Raw genomic sequence first — 17,751 nt, 5'->3', positions numbered from 1 at the left:
GCTCCCGCAGTCCTCCCTCAGCAGCGAATCCACGTACGAGATAGTCGCCGAGTCCATCTCCGAGCCCTCGTTGGTCAGCCCGCACGCCGACCCCGCCTCCTCGGCCTCCCAGGCGGGGGCGGGCTCCTCCAGGCGGCCGTCGGGGCTGTCGATCAGGCCGAACACCTCGCTCATGAGAGAGGGGCCGAGGTCGAAGGTGAAGGTGTCCAGGGAGGTGAGGGAGGGCAGGGAGTCGGAGAAGGCGGTGGTATTGGCGGCGGTGCCGACAGTGGCGTCGGGGTCAGAGGTCACGAGCGGGGCGGAGCGGGCGGACAGGATGGCGTCGGTGGCGTCGGTCAGCGAGCCGCGGTGGATGTTAGGGGAACAGGCGGTGGAGATGGAGATGGAGGGCTGCTGGCGCTCAGAGCGGGAGAGGCGGGGCAGAGTGACGAAGCCGGACTCCAGACCTGAGGAGACGAGATACAGAGAGATCGGTAAGTTCAGAGACGAAACTCAATAACCATGTATCACCTTTTCTCTTTGTATTTTTCACTTTTGTGCCTTTTTTTGCCCTGTATCACTCTATTGACTGGACTTGGAGTCGTTTCAGTTGTGTATGGAAGGGGATCAGTGCCAGCTGAGATCGTATTTGAATTGCATGAATTTGAATTTATCGTGCGCACATTGAACTGTTGCATTCAGAAGACAAATCTGTTGGACGTACAGTCGATTCACAAATTTTATTTGTAAGGCACAAATTGAAATTGAATGCGATTATTATTGAATTTAACTTCTACTTCAAATTCAATTTTCTTAATTCATATTGAGCTCTTTGAGACACACAAGGGACTTCTGTTCAGTGAGTGACAGCTGGAAGGCAGAGGCTGAACATGAATGGCACAGTGGGTGAAGCTCATGCATTTAAACAGAATCTCTGGCACTAATCTCCTTCCATACAAGTGTTGTTTGTCTATATAGTGTATGATGGTGATTTGTTATCTTAAACCCTATATTAACAAAATACCTTATGGGACAGTACAGATGTGAATTGAATTGATTTTAGTTTAATTGAACTGAATCGAATTGAACTGAATTGAATGAGATTCAAAAATCACATGAGTATAAAATGATTCATTTCAGATATACATTTTTCTATTACCTGCTGTGTTTTCAAGATTTTCAGTGTACAATTATCCCAAAAAACAAATAAGTTTCTGATTCACAGATTACTTCATTGTATTCACTGCATTGTTAATCCCCTCCAACAGGTGGCAGTGTGAACCCATCTGATGACGAGACGCCAGCAGAGTCAAGTCTGCAAACGCTCTGCTCTGTGAACTGTGACTCATCTCATTGAAGTGAACGTCTCGCTAACGAGCCACACACACACACACACACACACACTGCTGCTGCCCTCATGACCCAGATGGGTAGATGCATGGTGGGAAATGGAATGGATCAGAGCAGTGACTCTCAACCATAAAGAGTCTGCGGGATTTTCCATTCCAGCCAAACAAGACAGCAGCTGATTTCACTGATTAGCACAACTTCAGCTAGAGAGGAGCGACTAATCAGTGAGATCAGCTGCTGTCGTGCTCGACTGGAGTGAGAAACCTGCAGACTGTTGGGTGTTAATGGCTCATAGTTGAGAATAACTGGTCAAAGGAGTAATGGAACTTGCATTATTGCTGTAAAAGTAAGCTATTTACATGCATAACATGTATACAGCTGTGTCGTTTGTTCAAAAGTTTAAGAGACAAGAAAATAAGACTCAAGCGACACACACACACTCCTACATAGATATACAAACACTCTCTCTCACACACACACACGCACACAGGGTTGGATAGGTTAATTTAAAAATGTATTCTATATACACTAGCTACTACTAGGGATCATCCAAACTCAGTAATTTACTCTGATTTCTTTCAGATTACATATTTGAGGCATAAAGGTACAGAAAAGTTTGGGAAATATATTTCCGGTTTGCATACAAATGCAAAATGTCTTCTGTGCCACACTTTTAGAAAGAGGTAGAACGCCTGCTGGTATTTAAATTCCCTTCTTCTTTCTGGCTTTTATTTTAAAAGTATTTTCAGAAGTAAATTTCCCCTAATTTCAAGTATCTGAAATCACAACACATTGGGGTTTTTTTTAGGCCAAGTAACAGAATAGTGTTGCATTGTTTTGTATTTCCCCTGCAGACACATGCACAACATATGCACACACACACACACACACACACACACACACACAGAGACAGGGGGAGGTCAGACAGTGTGAGCCATGAGTGGGGTATTTCTGTGTTGTTCAAACAGCCTCTCAGACTGTCTGGATCTCTGTGTGTTATCAGCCTGTTTGACAGTGTGAGCGCTGCTGATTATGAGCCAAGGTGATTCATAAGGACATCTGGGGCAAATCTGTCTAGATTACTGGGTAGAAGTGAACTGCAGGCCTACAGCTGCCTGCTGCTTCTCTGCAGTTTCCAGTTATCAGGGGTCAACTCATTTGACCTGAGCTCATGTGTTTCACTTTGTTTAGTGTCAATTCAAATCATTTAAAGGAGAAATCCACCTTAAAACACTTTAACACTTAAAAAAAACAGCTATTGGTGATGTACGTTGCATTTCTGGGCCCATTTTGTTGTGTATTTTTCTAATTCCTGTGGATAACTGACCAAATGTAGGCGATGTGACATAATGTTAGATATTTCCAGCACAGCTAAAAACTTTTCAGAGATCTAAAACATCAGCGGTGAACGTCAGGTTTTGGTGTCAGTCCCTCAGAATCAAAGAGCGAGGGCTTCTTTCTAGAGCCGCCATTTTGCACCGAGAGACGTTCAACAATCATACAGGGAGAAATCCATCGTAGAAGAGGAGAGAGACCAGTTTCTCCACCCACAGGAGCAGGAGAGAGACCAGAATGCAATGCAGCTACAAGACACGTTATGTTTCAAGTAAGGGGCGCAACTCTCGCTTTTTCTCGACTAGAAAAACTCGACCTCTTGCTGTCACTATCGCTATCGCTCTTTCCACCTACACGTACTGAATGCAACAAGTTCACGCCTGTTCTCTGGGCAGGAGTCGACATTTCCCAGGCATTCTGGGAAATGTAGGAAATCACTAAATTAAGTAGAAGTAGACAAGGCAGGTTGAGGGAAAGTGGGTTCACCAAAAAAAGTTTATTACAAAACATCACTAAATAACTAGATTAGATGATGTATAACAGTGTAACAGAATCTGAAGGTGGATTTTTCCTTTAAACGTGTGTATGTGTGTTTGAGTGTATCTCTGTACCCACCGTAAGAGCACTTCTTGTCCTCTGGTGTGCTTGGAGAACTGGGGAAGAGCACTTTGGCGGTGGGACTCCCGTTCGGCACGTCCACATCCAGCCTGGGCAGGGAGATGGCGTTCTTGATGATGGGCGAGACGGGCGGCGGCGGCGGCGACAGGTCCTTGGACACCTCCCTGGGCCGGCTGTCGGAGCTCTTCCTCACGTGACGCAGCGTCCTGGAGAAGAACGCCCCGATCTTGTTGTCGGGGGTGGAGTTAGAATCCGTCTCCCCGTTGTTGCCGTTGGCCGTCCCGCCGTGGTTGCTGAGGAAGGAGGTGTCTCCGAACACGTCGCCGCCGCGGCCCACGTGCATGGTGTGGCGGAAGTCGCCCAGAGGAGGGCTGATCATGTCCACCGACAGGTCGCCTTTAAACCGGCGCTTGCTGTGGGAGTGGGTGACCAGACCCTTGAGGCCGGACAGCTTTCCCTGCAGGTTCATGGTGCCAAAAGATCTCAGGACGTCTTAATATTTCTTGAAAATCGACTTCAAAATATGTCCGGAATTGCCTTTAATCCCACTTGATGCAGAATTTGAACCACAAAGTTCTGCTCTTTTTTTCTCCTCTCAGTTTTACGACAAAATCACTGACATTTCAGTCTCACGGATGCTGGTTCTCCAAAGTGCGGACCATAAAAAAAAACGACTCTGAAAAGTTATTCCAAGTTCCACGAAACCTCACATTCAGGAATCTGTAAGGTTGAGAAGTTAAACCTCAGTCCTGGGAGTTCACTGGAATATTATCGCTGTTTATCTTCTGCACATTCAGTCCTGCTTTTTTTGCAGCTTGTTGTTAAGCCGGCTGAATTAAACGGAGATAAATGGAGGAGAACAGTATGCAGTTTGGGTTCCTGGAAGCAGCCGGGCCCGTTGGAGTGCGGTCAGGTCGCCTGGTTTCCCCCGGTTGCTTTGGGCTTTGGCTTCGTCGACATCGGCTCAGAAATAGGTCCAGCTGCAAACTGCTCTGCGGTTGTACCATGGAACCATCTATTGAAAGCAAAAAAAGGGGGAAAAAAAGATATCATCTGTCTTAAAACCGTACGTAGACAAGGATGGTATTACATTTTAAGGGATGTTGAGGAAATGGGGTGAATTTAGCAGTTTATTCCCTGCAGTTCTGGATCACTAAGGCATGAGGAGGATGAGATTGAGTGAGAGAGCCTGACAGACCAAAAAGGCGTTTTCCTATTTTGAATATTTGGTCATAAAGTAACCAAACTGGTTTTTGGACGGATCGCTCTCTCCGTAGGTTTTCAGGAATCCGCGTTCCAAAGTCCGTCGGTCTGGAACCGTCTAAATTTAGACCACAGTCGCTCCTCTGTCCAACAAACTTAACGTCTGCTTCTTGTCCATTAAAAACGGGTGGACTTTGAGGGAATTCCTGCCTCCACTCTGTCCTGCTTTGTCTGGCTACAGCATGAAGGTTACATAAAGTTCATTTTTACATTTCGCTGAGAGACTTTTATCAAGCTTTTAAAGCAGAGGGAGGGCCTTCATTCAACAGGCTCAGATTATGTTTACAAACAGGCAAAGTATGCTCAGCGAGATGGAAAAGATACTGAAAACGTCCCGATAAGAAAATCCCTCCTGCTTGTGTTACGGCTAGACTGCGACCGTGTGAGCCGACAGGGAAGGGGGCGACGAAAAATGTCTCTTTTCTCTTTTGTTGCTCTTTGCCAGCAGAGTAATGCATATCCAATTCTAAAATATTTTGATAGCGTAAAGCAGCTCTGACAAGCACCTCTGGTTCTCTTTAAGAGCTTTTCACCGCAGCAGCTAAACGTCTGCAGGCCTCCCACGCCTCGCAGCCCCGTCTGGCTTCATTAATGACCCGCTACGGTTCACGAGACGGGGGATTGCGTCAGGTCCGAGGCAGCCCTTCTAATTTGCTGCTGACCGCAGTCCCGGGCCCTCTGCTCCACTTCCCCCCCCCCCCCCCCCCCCCGGCTGGCGTTTTAAGAGGGGCAGCTGGGAGCGGAGAGAGGGAGGAAACGCGGCACATACCAGCGCCGAGGAGAGCGGCGTATCGAGGGCCCGCAACGGGACGCCAGGGACCAGTTTACTGAGGTGTGATGTCGAATCTGAGATGGTGTGAGTCTGGAGGGACCGAGACTCGTTCCCATGAACCGGACTACATGTACTGACATAACAGACTGAAAACAAGTCCCGACCGACTGGAGTCACAGACACAAAGTACTTCATGAACTGAATAGAGAATGCATGGTAAACTCCAATTCAATTCCTGGAGTTACATCAAGGGGGAACAAGGAAAGCCTCGGCCTAATTGATAATCAACAGTAGTGTGGCGATACGTTTGAGTCCATTAATTACTCTACCTCAAAGCCCTGGCTGAGCGCCTACAGAAAGGTCTGGTGATCTGTGTCGGTCTCTAATCCTGTCTCTAGGCCTTTGACCGCGGCTCAGAGGGGGGGGCGCTCCCTGCCGGTCCTCATCCGGACTCTCGAAAGGCAAAGCTCGCGTTATCCGCACAAACCGCTCCCGTCCCTCCAAACTCTGCTTCCCTCTTCCTCTGCCTGCGCTCCTCCTCTGCACTTGATCCTCTGTTTTCAAGAGTTAACCCAAATCCAGCGGCCTGAACCCCCCCCCCGGGCGTCAGATAAAACAGCCTGAAAACCACCAAGAGGACGAAAAAACCCAACAAAAACAACCCTCCTTAAGTCTTTAAAGGGTAATAAGTGTAATGCTGTAATCCCAGCAGCAGCCTGCCTGCGTCTTGGGGATGGAGAACGAAGAAGGGGGACTAGTCGACAGGGGGGATTGGGGCGTACCCTGGATTATCCCCTAATCCTTCGCCTCCTGCGTTGCCCCCGGTAGGGCGCCTCTCTCTGGGCAAGGCCTGGCTGCTGCTCCCCCTGGTCGGCCTGGTTCTCTGGGTCTTTATTTGCTGCCGGAGCCTGATTCCTGACAGAAAGAGAGTGAAAGAGAATATAAGTTTGGGACGTCTTCTGTTAAAAAAAAGGGGGAGAGGGGCAAGAGTGACATGGAAATGGAAAAGGGTGAGAATTAATGGTAGGGGGAAGGGGATGAAAGCAGATAAGTTAGATTTTTTGGAGAGGAGTGAAGGGGGGAAGGTGGCGAATCAAGGTGCAAAAGGGATGCGAGGAACGGATATTGAGAAACGAGATGGGAAACGGAAAGGTCAGATGAGGAGAGGAAACGAAGGAAACGAGGTGAGATGGGAGGAAGAGAGTGATGGAAGGAGACGGAGGGATACAGGACAGAGAAGTATGGAGGGTAAGGGCCCAGACGAGTCCCGGCCGATGGATAAGATCGTAGAAAAACAAATTTGTCTAACATTTTTCATCACTGGCATCCTTGACCATTATTTTATTTCCTTTCCTTGTTATTTATGACTTTTCCTGTTTTTGTTCCATTTTCGTCCTCCTTAAGTTCTGATGTGACTTGTTTCTTTGTTTATGACTTTGATTTATCGATTTTCTCTCATTCTTTTGGGATGAGATGCTTTTATAAGCCACTTCAGATTTCCTTGTTTCGCCCACACAGTTTGTTTTTTCTTCCCCCCCCCCTCTCAGTTTGAGTGTTTTCACCATTTTAAGAAAAAAAAACTTGGACCCAAACATTGTTATTCTTGTAATATCAAGAGTGCAATTACTGGACACTAACATTTGTGTCAGATACTGCTCGCTGCTGTTTAGGAGACGGTTTGGATTTCACTGTTAAGTTTCAAAAAAATGTATTTGAGCGTCTCAATTAGTGGGGGATGGGACGCTCTTCTCTGTTGTAGCCCGAATTTGTGATTTATGCTGATGGGACGGGTGTATTTTTACATGAAACTCTTGACCTAATTAACGTGTGCCTGGACGGTCCCGAAAGCTTCTGTCCTGCTGCCTCTTTCCCCCGGCTCAGCAGTCGGAGGCTTTCAGAGCGTTCATACATCACAGACCGGCCCAATAAAATATTTCCATGTCACTATGTACAGTATTTGCTCGAGGTGGCTTTGCTGGATATAAACCAGAGCAACCACAGTCTAATAGGAGCCGTGTGTGTGCGTGTGTGTGTGTGTGTGTGCGTGTGTGTGTGTGTGTGTGTGTGTGTGTGTGTGTGTGTGTGTGTGTGTGTGAACGCATTCCTCGGGAGAACATCGGTCGGTGGAGTCTTTCTCTCGATTACGACCATCAAACATCCTTCTTCCCAACCTCAGCGCTGATTGGAACCACGTTTGGCTCTGAATCACCATTCCTTCTCTTTCATTTTCTCTCTCGCTTTCCTTCTCGTTCTCTCTCCTCTTTCTCACTCCCCCTCTCTCCTTCTCTATCCTCCTTTCCCTCTTTCCTTCTATTTCCTTCAATTTCTCTTCCCTTCTCTGTCCTCTTTTTTCTCTCTCTTTCCCTCTCTTTCCTCCTCTTTCCCTCTCGTTCCTCCTCTTTCCTCCTCTTTCCCTTTCATTCCTCCTCTTTCTGTCTTTCCTTCTCTCTCTTTCCTTCTATTTCTCTTCCCTTCTCTTTCCTCTTTTTTCTTTCTCTTTCCTTCTCTTTCCTCCTCTTTCCCTCTCGTTCCTCCTCTTTCCTTCTCTTTCCCTTTCATTCCTCCTCTTTCTGTCTTTCCTTCTCTCTCTTTCCTTCTGTTTCTCTTTCCTTCTCTTTCTCTCTCCTCTTCCCCCTCTCTCCTTCTCTATCCTCCTTTCCCTCTTTCCTTCTATTGCCTTCTATTTCTCTTCTCTTTCCTCTTTTTTCTCTCTTTTCTTCTCTTTCCTCCTCTTTCCCTCTCGTTCCTCCTCTTTCCTTCTCTTTCCCTTTCATTTCTCCTCTTTGTCTTTCCTTCTCTCTCTTTCCTTCTCTTTCTCCATCTTTCCTCCTCTTTCCTCATTCTTTCTCGTTCACATTCCCCCGCTCTCCTTCTCTATCCTCCTTTCCCTCTTTCCTTCTATTTCATTCTCTCCCCTCTTTCCTTCTCTTTCCTCATTCTTCTTTCTCTTTGCTTCTCTTTCCTTCGCTTTCCTACTCTTTCCCTCTTGTTCCTCCTCTTTCCTTTTCTTTTCCTTTCATTCCTCCTCTTTCTGTCTTTCCTTCTGTTTCTCTTTCCCTTTCTTTCTCTCTCCCTCTCTGTCCCACTCTTTTCTTCTCTTTCCTTCTTTTTCCATCTTTGCTCCTCTTTCCTCATTCTTTCTCTTTCGCATTCCCCTCTCTCCTCCTCTATCCTCCTTTCCCTCTTTCCTTCTCTTTCATTCTATGTCATTCTCTCCCCTCTTTCCTTCTCTTTCCTCAGTTTTTCTTTCTTTCCTTCTATTTATCTTCCCTTCTCATTCCTCCTCTTTCTGTCTTTCCTTCTCTTTCTTTTTACTTCTATTTTCCTCTTTCCTCATTCCTTCTTTCTCTCTTTATTTTTCGCTCTCTCTCTTTTCCTCCTCCATTTTTACTCACTTTCCATCTCTTTTCCTCTTTCCACATTCATTTCTGTTCCCTCTTTCCCTCTCTTTCATTCTCCTTTCCTCTATTACCTTAACTTTCCTTCTATCGTTCTCTTTCTTTCTCTTTCCTTCTTTCCTTCCCTTTGTTCGACTGATTGACTTGACTGACTGAAGAAGGCTGAAACAGCTTTACTGAAACAGCTGTTCGACACTCACACACACACACACACACACACACACTCACACACTCACACACACACACACACACACACACACACACACAGTCCAGGAGGACTGTAATGCAACAAAAATGCAAACCTTGCAGTAGGTTTGCTTTAATTCGAGTTAAATCACCAGTGGACTTTGTGTTTTGTTCTCTTAATCACAGGTCATTTTCCTCTCTCTCTCTCTCTCTCTCTCTCTCTCTCTCTCTCTCTCTCCTCCTCTCTCTCTCTCTCTCTCTCTCTCTCTCTCTCTCCTTTCATGTCCTTCACTCACTAACCCGGCTAACCAGGTGAACAAACACACAAGATAAGGCCACATTTTTTGGACTCACCCCTTTGACTTTCAGTTAGGTTCCTATTTTCACCGTCTCTGCTCGGGCCGAGTCCAAGCTAAACACAGCTACACTTCCTCCTGAGCCAAGAAAACATTTTCATGCTTCAACAAATATCCAAACTCTCCAAGGCTCTCTGCTTCCTGCATCTGCTGGAACCGGGAGTCCTGCTTTGCCCCCTCTCTCTCTCTCTCTCTCTCTCTCTCTCTCTTCTCCTTCCACAGAAACACCTCTCTCTCCATTTGGTAGTTGCCATATTCCAGTTGCATATACAAATCTTTAAAGGAATACACCAAGTTTTTTTGGCTGGTCAACTTATCTCTTAAGTGATAAAAACATAGACACCAAAATCATCCATGTGTCCCTGGTAGATCTTTTGCTCCATGCTAACATTTTAGCATACACTATGTTAAGTGATAGTAGGCGACTAGCATTATCTCAAAAGTGATAAAATAAGAACTTGTAGCAGCTCGAAAGCTAATGGTAAGTAATCTTAAATGATATGCAGCCAAGTCTTCAGGTTTTGTGTAGGAGATTGGTAAAAATTTGCATGAAATATGATGCAAAAATAACATTCTGTTTTGAGCTAGCAGTGACTGCTTTCCTGTTTCCATAGGGAGTGAATGAGTGAGCGATGGGAAACTATGTACAGCTAAAAATAAGTGCGCAGCGGATGAATGTGAGGTTGCTCACCTGAAATAGCTTCAAAAATAAACCTGACTACATCAGCTATATTGAGTTAGTGATATTTCTGGTCATGTTTATCACTAAAAGGCCAGTTTTCTCACTTTGGATAATGCTAGTCGCCCATTATCACTCGACATAGTGTATGCTAAAGTGTTAGCATGAAGCACTGGAGCCAACGATCTACCGGGGACACATGGATGATTTTGGTGTCTATGTTCTCACCACTTAATGGGTATGTTGGGAGGGAGGGGAGGGGAGGGGGGGTTTGTTAGGGAGTGAGTTGTGACCATTTGGTGACGACAGACCATGATGGAGCACTTCTTTTTCCCAACATCATCATGTGTGGCACAACACCCCCCCCCCAAAAAAAAGTCCCAGGGAACCCCTCGGTGTGAAAACAAATACAGCGTCCGGATTCAGAGTTCACACCTCTGCACCTGACCCTTTCCCGGTTGCGTCAATGACACCCAAAGGCCACAGAGGTTCCCACCCAGAGGAATGTAGGACTCAGGTACCAAAAAAAAAGAAGAGCTGATGTCTCTACAAAAATGCTTCTGTTTGCTTTCCATTACTTCATCAAGTGATTCGAAAGGTAGCCTACCGTGTCATTAGTGGCAATCATGTGAGAGGGAGGAACACCAAACATAGCACATACATACGTTAAACACATGCTGCTGGCTAAGTACATAGCAGACCTACATAAAAATATCAAAGCATACACTCGAGGAGGATAAACGCCTACGCTAGGGGAGACTGAGAGGGGGAGAGGAGCCGAGGAAACATGTAAAACTCTTTTTATATGAGAAACTGTAAGAGAGAATGGATCTGTTAGGCTGTTTATTGAATGTTGTGTTGTTATCACCGGACCAGGCTGGCCTGTCATTGATCGGCACTGTGCAACGTTGTTTATTGGTGGGTTTAAGCAGGCCAACAGGCTCTCAAATCAATGTGTGTGTGTGTGGTATTTCACATGTTGGCCTCTTTCATCGGCTTGTTGGGAGGTTATAGAGGTTAAAAGGACACCACCTCTTCCTAGGACAATGTTATTACATGGTTGTCTCAATAATTAAAACACTTACAAGTCACCAAACTTCAAATTCATCATGTCAAGTTCAGCTGAATACATCCTAATTTAAGTGGAATAAATGACTGATAGGCTGTCATTTGTCAATCTGCTGTAATTACTATGCATAGGAATACAAATCAAAGCATTGGAAGAGTTTGTCCTGGCTGAGGCTGCAGTGGGGAAATAGTAATGATATATTGCAGCCCTGAATATAAATATACAGCAGAGCAGATAGAGTTTCTAAGGACAGACTCTCACAACACTTGTCCCACAAAAACAACTGGGCAGCTCACAGTCACATTACATGACTGTTAACACCATGCCGGGTCTGGTAATGGATTGGTTTCAGTCAACATTTTACAAGACATAATGGCCCTGCCTTATCTTAATAAGTTATTATCTCAACCTAATATGTTTATTTTTTAATCAGCGGCCAGCAGGAAGCTTTTTCTTTGAGCTGACTTATTAATAATCCTGTTATTTCATGTGAAAGGAAGAAAACAGCAGTGCTACTAATTCACTTCATGATACTGAAACAGCTAGTAAGCAGCAGACACAATAATGTCCTTTTTTTTTATTCCCTCACGACAACTGTAATCCTACGATAAAATTTTGAAGGATACTATAGAAATATCATAGGAAAACAAAAAGTCCCTATAGGAATATTATAGAAATATTATAGGAATATTACAAGAGAACAAAAATATGCATGATAAAGTCATAATGATCTTACCACTAAGCACCACAGATACACGTTACGTCTCTATATGAGTATTATAGGAATATTACCATAGAGGATAAGAAATAACATAAAGTATGATGAAGTCACCATAAACTCACTATTGAGCTTCACCGACACACTATAAGACCCTATAGGAATATAATAGGAATATTACAGTGATACCATAGGGAGTTAAAAGAACCATAAAGTACCAAAAAGTCACTATAGACTCAATGTCCGTTACTACAGACACGCTCAAAGTCCCGGTGGTAATATTGTAGGAATATTATAGGAGATTAAAAATACCATGCAGGTCATACAGGCACGTAAGTCTCTACATGAATATTATAGGAGTATTATAAAGAGATTATAAGGGAATAACAAATATAAAGTGCCATACATGCACTATAAACTCCCTGTTGAGCATTGTCAGTCACTTTAGGAATATTATAGTGACTTTTCCTTAGGGTTTAAATTGAACTCACCTCAAAAAACTGCGAGCCGGAAAAGATACTGATTGACGTCAGTTTGATTATTGTTTAAATTCCAGATCTGTGTGTTGTTCTCGGCAGTCGGGTCCGGATCAGCCGGTCGTCCAGCCGGGCTGTCCCGCTACTGCGGCTGGGCTGCTGGAGCGACTCTCCGCAGAGGGACCGGGGGGGGGGGGGGGGGGGGGGGGGGGGGGGCGGTAAGGGGCGGTCCGTGGAGAGAATAGCAATAAAACCATATGAGAGTCAGACCAGGGCTTCCCAAACTGTTTCACCACATGAGTAACACTTTATTTTGATAGTCCACTGCTGACTCTCTACAACATCAGCAACATTTGTCTCAACAGACCAGTAACATGTTTTAAACTTGCCACTATTAGACTATGTGGGGCTTCTAAACCGCTAATCAATAGATTTCAACAACTGATTATCTGTTGATTATCAGCTAGAGAGAAACACATTCCTACATACAGAATTGTTTCATGAGTCAGTTGCCTTTATAAACCTTAATTCAACCAAGTTTTTTATGTGGCTAAATTGCATACCACTTTATATTAATTGTTCATTAACTAATGTTAACTAATGCATTTACTAACATGAATTAAACATGAATAACAACATTAGCAAAGATTAGTTAATGTTAAATGCACATGAACAACTGCATTAATTAATGTTATTACACATGTTTGTTAATAATGTTAACTAATGTGTTTACTAACATGAATTAAGCATGAACAGTGACAGTAAACAACTGCATTAAGTAATGTTATACATGTTTGTTAATGTTTGGTAAACCCTAACTCATGTATTACTTAAACATATCCTGGCATTACCTAACGTGAATAGTGTGTTATTCATGTCATGTGGTATGTCAAGTTGTTGACAGTCTACCAGCAGTCTTTAGATAATAATCTCAGCAGGTGTACTTGATAATCAACTTAGAGTCGGTTGACATACATTACAGAGAGTTTGCTGAACATTTGTCAAGAGTCAACTGAAAATACCCAGCTGACAGTCTGGGGAAACGTTTCAAGACAAAGTGAAACCTTTTCAAGTCATGGATCCCCCAGATAGACATGCAAGAGACCCTAAACCCCTATCTAATGAAAAAGATAATGTTAGGTATCATTCAATTTCAAGCTGCATTCCTGTCTCTAGGCTACTGTAGGTTGGGGGATAACAGTGGAAACCTGTGATCAGAACAGTGAGTTTTGTACATTTTCTTACTGTGCTAACTTGTAGTGACTGAAATAATTCAAATTGAATGATTGAATGTTTTTGGGACCCCTTCAAACCCCCTTAAGGACCCCTCGGAGTCCCCGGAGCCCACTTTGGGAACCACTATGCGAGGCAAAGAGAAAAGATGATTATCGCACACCAAAAGTCACCTGCCTAGTAAAATATCTTCTGTTTTTATGTGAAGCTACATTTGCTTCGCCATGCCAATAGCTATCTTACCTGATGCTTTTGTTATTCTCCTTCATACCATTAAATTGGATTAGTGGTCTATGTTGGTGCATAGATTCAGTCATCAGCAACACTGGACACTCCTGAAGAGATTTGAATTGTTATCATAAAAGTCAGTTTTTGATCCAACAAGCTTATCACGCCAAAATACATATTTTTTTGCACAGCATTAAGTCATTCACTCCCTCTTTGGTCTTATCAGCTGATGATGATTTGTTACTTTCAAAACCCCGTCTAAAAGCAAATTTTCCTTACAGTGACGATTGAAAGCTGCACCATTGGCAACTTCGCATACTGACAGCGAGAGTTAACTGTTTGAACTTCATTACCCAGAAATCCTGTGCAGTGAGGTCAGTAAACGTCACACAGCTCGCTCATGTTTACCGACCCGGCCGGTCTGTGATGCTTTATACCAAACAAAAAACCAAACAGACGAGAGAGGAGAAGATCTAATGCTGCTGCTCTTTAGGAGACAGTTTGGATTTCACCCTTCTGTTTTGATTCGTCACCTCCTGCGGGTGGAGAAGTATTCATACCAGACACCAGAATACCATTTGGGCATATAAGGCGAATCTACAGTGTCTCAATTAGTCAGAATGGGACGCTCTTCTCTATTTCAGCCCCACTTTGTGATTAAAGCTGATACAACAAGTGTGTTTTTACATATAAATCTCGCCAAGTGCAGCTTTAAACTGAACTGAACTGAATTGTACCGTCACTAACTGCTGTAAAACCTCCTCCAGTACACAGAGAATAACAGGCATGAGAGGTGCAGCCCCCCCCCCGTAAAGTCTTCATGCCAGCGCGCCCATGCTGACCCTCCAACAGGAAACAGAGTCTTATCAACAGGAACAGAAGCATCCTCACACCGGCCTCAAAGGCTCGTAACGGGCCTGGCGCTCGTTAAAGCTCCGAGGTGGGCTGGGGCGTCCGCCGGCGTGCCCCGACCGGGACTGATGACACCGCCGCCATGCCACCTCTGAGTGAGCTGCAGCACTTCCCCTAAACACACACACACACACACACACACTTAACACACTTAGGAGCTCACACGTAGGCAGACGTAAGTAAACACAATCACACACACACACACACTGCCGGAAAACCTCCCTCGCTCGCTCTTGCAGGCAACACCCTTCCTTCATCTCACGCAGGTTAAAGGTCCCATGTTATAGGAATTCATGTTTTTCTCTATTTATACACATATATGATCAAAGATGTTAAATTAAGACGTTAAAGTTTGACTTTGTTTGAGGGGTTACATTTAAAGTTATTGCATTTTCAAAAATCTATTCTTTTTACAGGCAGCTTCAGAGTCACAACTGGACTTGATCCTGATTGGCTCTCCTAACTAAAGAATAACTGAAATCTCTCCAATCAGGCCAATTTGCAGCATTTGAACTGGAAAGCCTCAGCAGGTTTATCTCATTTGAATAACTTGTTGGCCAATCAGGGTCCAGTATTGTGACGACTTATGTCTTCACATTCATTTAACTAATTCACTTCAACTTTTAACTAAACTGTATTTATCGGCAAAGCATCATAAAGAACATATTAATCTTATCCTGAGTCATAGTATATTTGAAAACAAAATGAAAAGTGAATAATATGGGGCCTTTAAAGTTAACTTGTAAACACTGATTCAAGCACATGTACATGGTTATTATTAGAGCTAGCATAGCATTAAGCTGCTTCATGGTTTGTTTAGTGACAAAGGGACCTTGATACCAGCTTTAAAGCCTGACACTGTTTTATACACACTTCTAATCTGTATATACTGGAGGGCATGTGAGGATTACTGTGTGTGTGTGTGTGTGTGTGTGCATTCCATGTCTGTGTGAGTCTAAAAGCATCTCTGTATTTGGTCTGGACTGTCTCCCGCTGCCACCTCTGCCCACACTTCTTCTCTGATTGCCCGGTCGAGGCTCGGGCGTGAAGTGTTGGCTCGGCCGGTCCAGCGGCTCCAACACACCTTTCTTTATTCCAGCCCACAGCCGAGCTTCAGGGTGCTTTCAGACGGAGAAGTTGCCATTCACCTTCAGCGACAGTGAGGCGGGTGTTTGTTGGGCAAATCTCCGCTCAGCTTTGTTTTGGAGGGCGAAAAAGTTTAAATTGAAGGTGAAATCAACATCTTACACATTTTCACTGGGGTTGACATCACTTCCCACAAAAACTTTCAACATGGAGACTGCTAGCTAGCTAACAACTTAGTATGCAAAGAAATAGCAATAATGTTAGTAATTCAAGCAAACATCTTTATACATTACCTACGCTTGTGTGGTAAAAGCAATATCTATGACTGTATAATCTTTATTTTTTTTATCGTTGTAAAGAAACAGGGAGCCGAAGCTAGTTGGAATGTTCCATCTCCTGCAAAGAGAACAAGCTACGGTAGCTAGCTAGCTAGCTGCAGCTTCACAGGCTACAGTGGAAAAAAATGTCAGCAGTTATTATCATGAGACTGAACTCAGACTTTAGCAAAGTCCCAAACTGCATCTCGAGGTGAAAACCTGTGGTGAACGACAGTCTGCTGCCTATCAGGAGGATCAGCTGCTGTCAACAGTCGGTTCATTCTACATTGTAGCTCTCCATCCTTACAGACTTTTTTCTGTAAGTTTCTGTGCTCTAAAATAACAGAAACGTTCATCTAAAACCTCATGCTACATAGCGTGCTGTGAATCTCAACACCTTTTGTTGCTTTGTTTAGTTTCAGAAGACACACTACTTTGCGGTCAATGGAAAATCGTGTTAGCCCCTTAGCCGCTAGTCAACCACAGGAAGGCTTCGACCTACACTTCCGCTGTGGCTCCCAATAGATTTGGCAATGGACACTGTTTATGATATATATGGTGTACCGTCTTGTTTACATTGCTGTGGTGACTTCCTCTCCCCATAGATATTGCCTGCAAATCTGCTACTCTGTCTGAAAGCAGCTTAACTCCCACTTTACAGCCCTTCCCTTTCCTCCACCTCCTTCCCTGTCGTTTGTCATTTAGTCATTTCTCCTGCAGACGGCCCTGGTGTTGCCCGATCCTCTCATAACTCTATAAAGCACTTTCTGATTAACTACTTTGTTTAAAGGACTGTTTGACTTGACTGTACTTCACACTTAAGTCACACTTAGTGGATTACTATTACTCTTACACTGTCAGGGGAAAATAGAAGCTGCATTTGGACCCGCTGGTTGTCGAGATCTTGGGATATTTAGAGGAAAAATACTCTTCTGTAGACGTCCTGTAGCCAACATTTGGTTTATAGAGGCTGGTTTACCATGATAACTTTAGCAGAAAGCATCAGACTTATTTCTCTCTCATCTCCTCTGCCTCTCTTTTGTTTTCTTTTGCGTGATCTCCAGTCCCTCCGTCCATCTGTCTGCTCTGGTTTCTCCTCCTCTTTCTCCCAGCCTTCCCTGCATCCCTCTCCTCTCTCCCCTTCACCCCTTCCCAAGATAAACAACCTCTGTTCTGAGGCATGTCAGCTATTTGTTCGAAAAAGCTCACAACTTTTGGATGCAGTTCAGATCTGCGTCCCCGAGGGGAGGCAAGGTTACAAATTTAGTCTTTTTTCACAATCTCTCTCTCTCTCTCTCTCTCTCTGGTTTTCATTCTTTTAAGTCTACGCTATAGTCTTTTTTCTCACGAGCTACACGTCTCTCACCGGTCAGTCCAAGAAAACCTGGTGATTCCCAGGTTTGGGAATTTCGACACCCTGACACCTCTCCGTCTGACCCCGCGTTCCTGGCGTTCCCGACCAGTTTCGCTGTACGGAGTCGGTCTTAGATTCCCGTCATGTTTGTTAAACGCTGATTTATTTCTCTGTCGGGAGCTTTCATCACTCTGCTTTGATTAACATGCACATGGAGAATCCAAACACCAGTTCTCATGCCTCTGACTGGCCTGTGTTTTGTCCCTTTGAGACACACACACACACACACACACACACACACACACACTTCAACGACACCGTGGCAGCTGACTCCCAATTTGGCCTTTGCTTATCATTGACTTGTTTGGAAAAGCTTTTTTCTGAGTAATGACCTGAAGCTGACTTTTCTCCGAGGACTTGGA

The 17,751-nt window shown here is 44.4% G+C and overlaps 1 protein-coding gene across 3 annotated transcripts in view; it reads right to left on the bottom strand.

Moving 5' to 3' along the window:
• cdc42ep1a (CDC42 effector protein (Rho GTPase binding) 1a) overlaps window positions 1–12,335 on the bottom strand; it is a 13,918-nt gene extending 1,583 nt beyond the window's left edge. The window contains exons 1-4 of one of the 3 annotated variants that reach the window (XM_071898430.2): window positions 12,215–12,335; window positions 6,100–6,232; window positions 3,280–4,297; window positions 1–446 (exon numbers count right to left, since the gene is read on the bottom strand). The exon at window positions 1–446 is cut by the window's left edge and continues 1,583 nt beyond it. In XM_071898430.2, coding sequence (XP_071754531.2) covers window positions 1–446; window positions 3,280–3,751 — 918 coding nt within the window. In that variant the 5' untranslated portion in view covers window positions 3,752–4,297; window positions 6,100–6,232; window positions 12,215–12,335. Of the gene's footprint in view, window positions 447–3,279; window positions 4,298–5,646; window positions 5,665–6,099; window positions 6,233–9,255; window positions 9,276–12,214 lie in introns of those variants that run through there. The other 2 variants (XM_078290722.1, XM_078290723.1) reach the window with 2 other exon arrangements.
• Window positions 12,336–17,751: the final 5,416 nt, after the last annotated feature.

The sequence above is a fragment of the Centroberyx gerrardi genome, chromosome 20 (genome assembly GCF_048128805.1).
Source record: "Centroberyx gerrardi isolate f3 chromosome 20, fCenGer3.hap1.cur.20231027, whole genome shotgun sequence".
NCBI lineage: Eukaryota > Metazoa > Chordata > Actinopteri > Beryciformes > Berycidae > Centroberyx > Centroberyx gerrardi.
The sequence above is the reverse complement of the archived record's forward strand: the minus strand, read 5'-3'. Positions and strand labels throughout refer to the sequence as shown.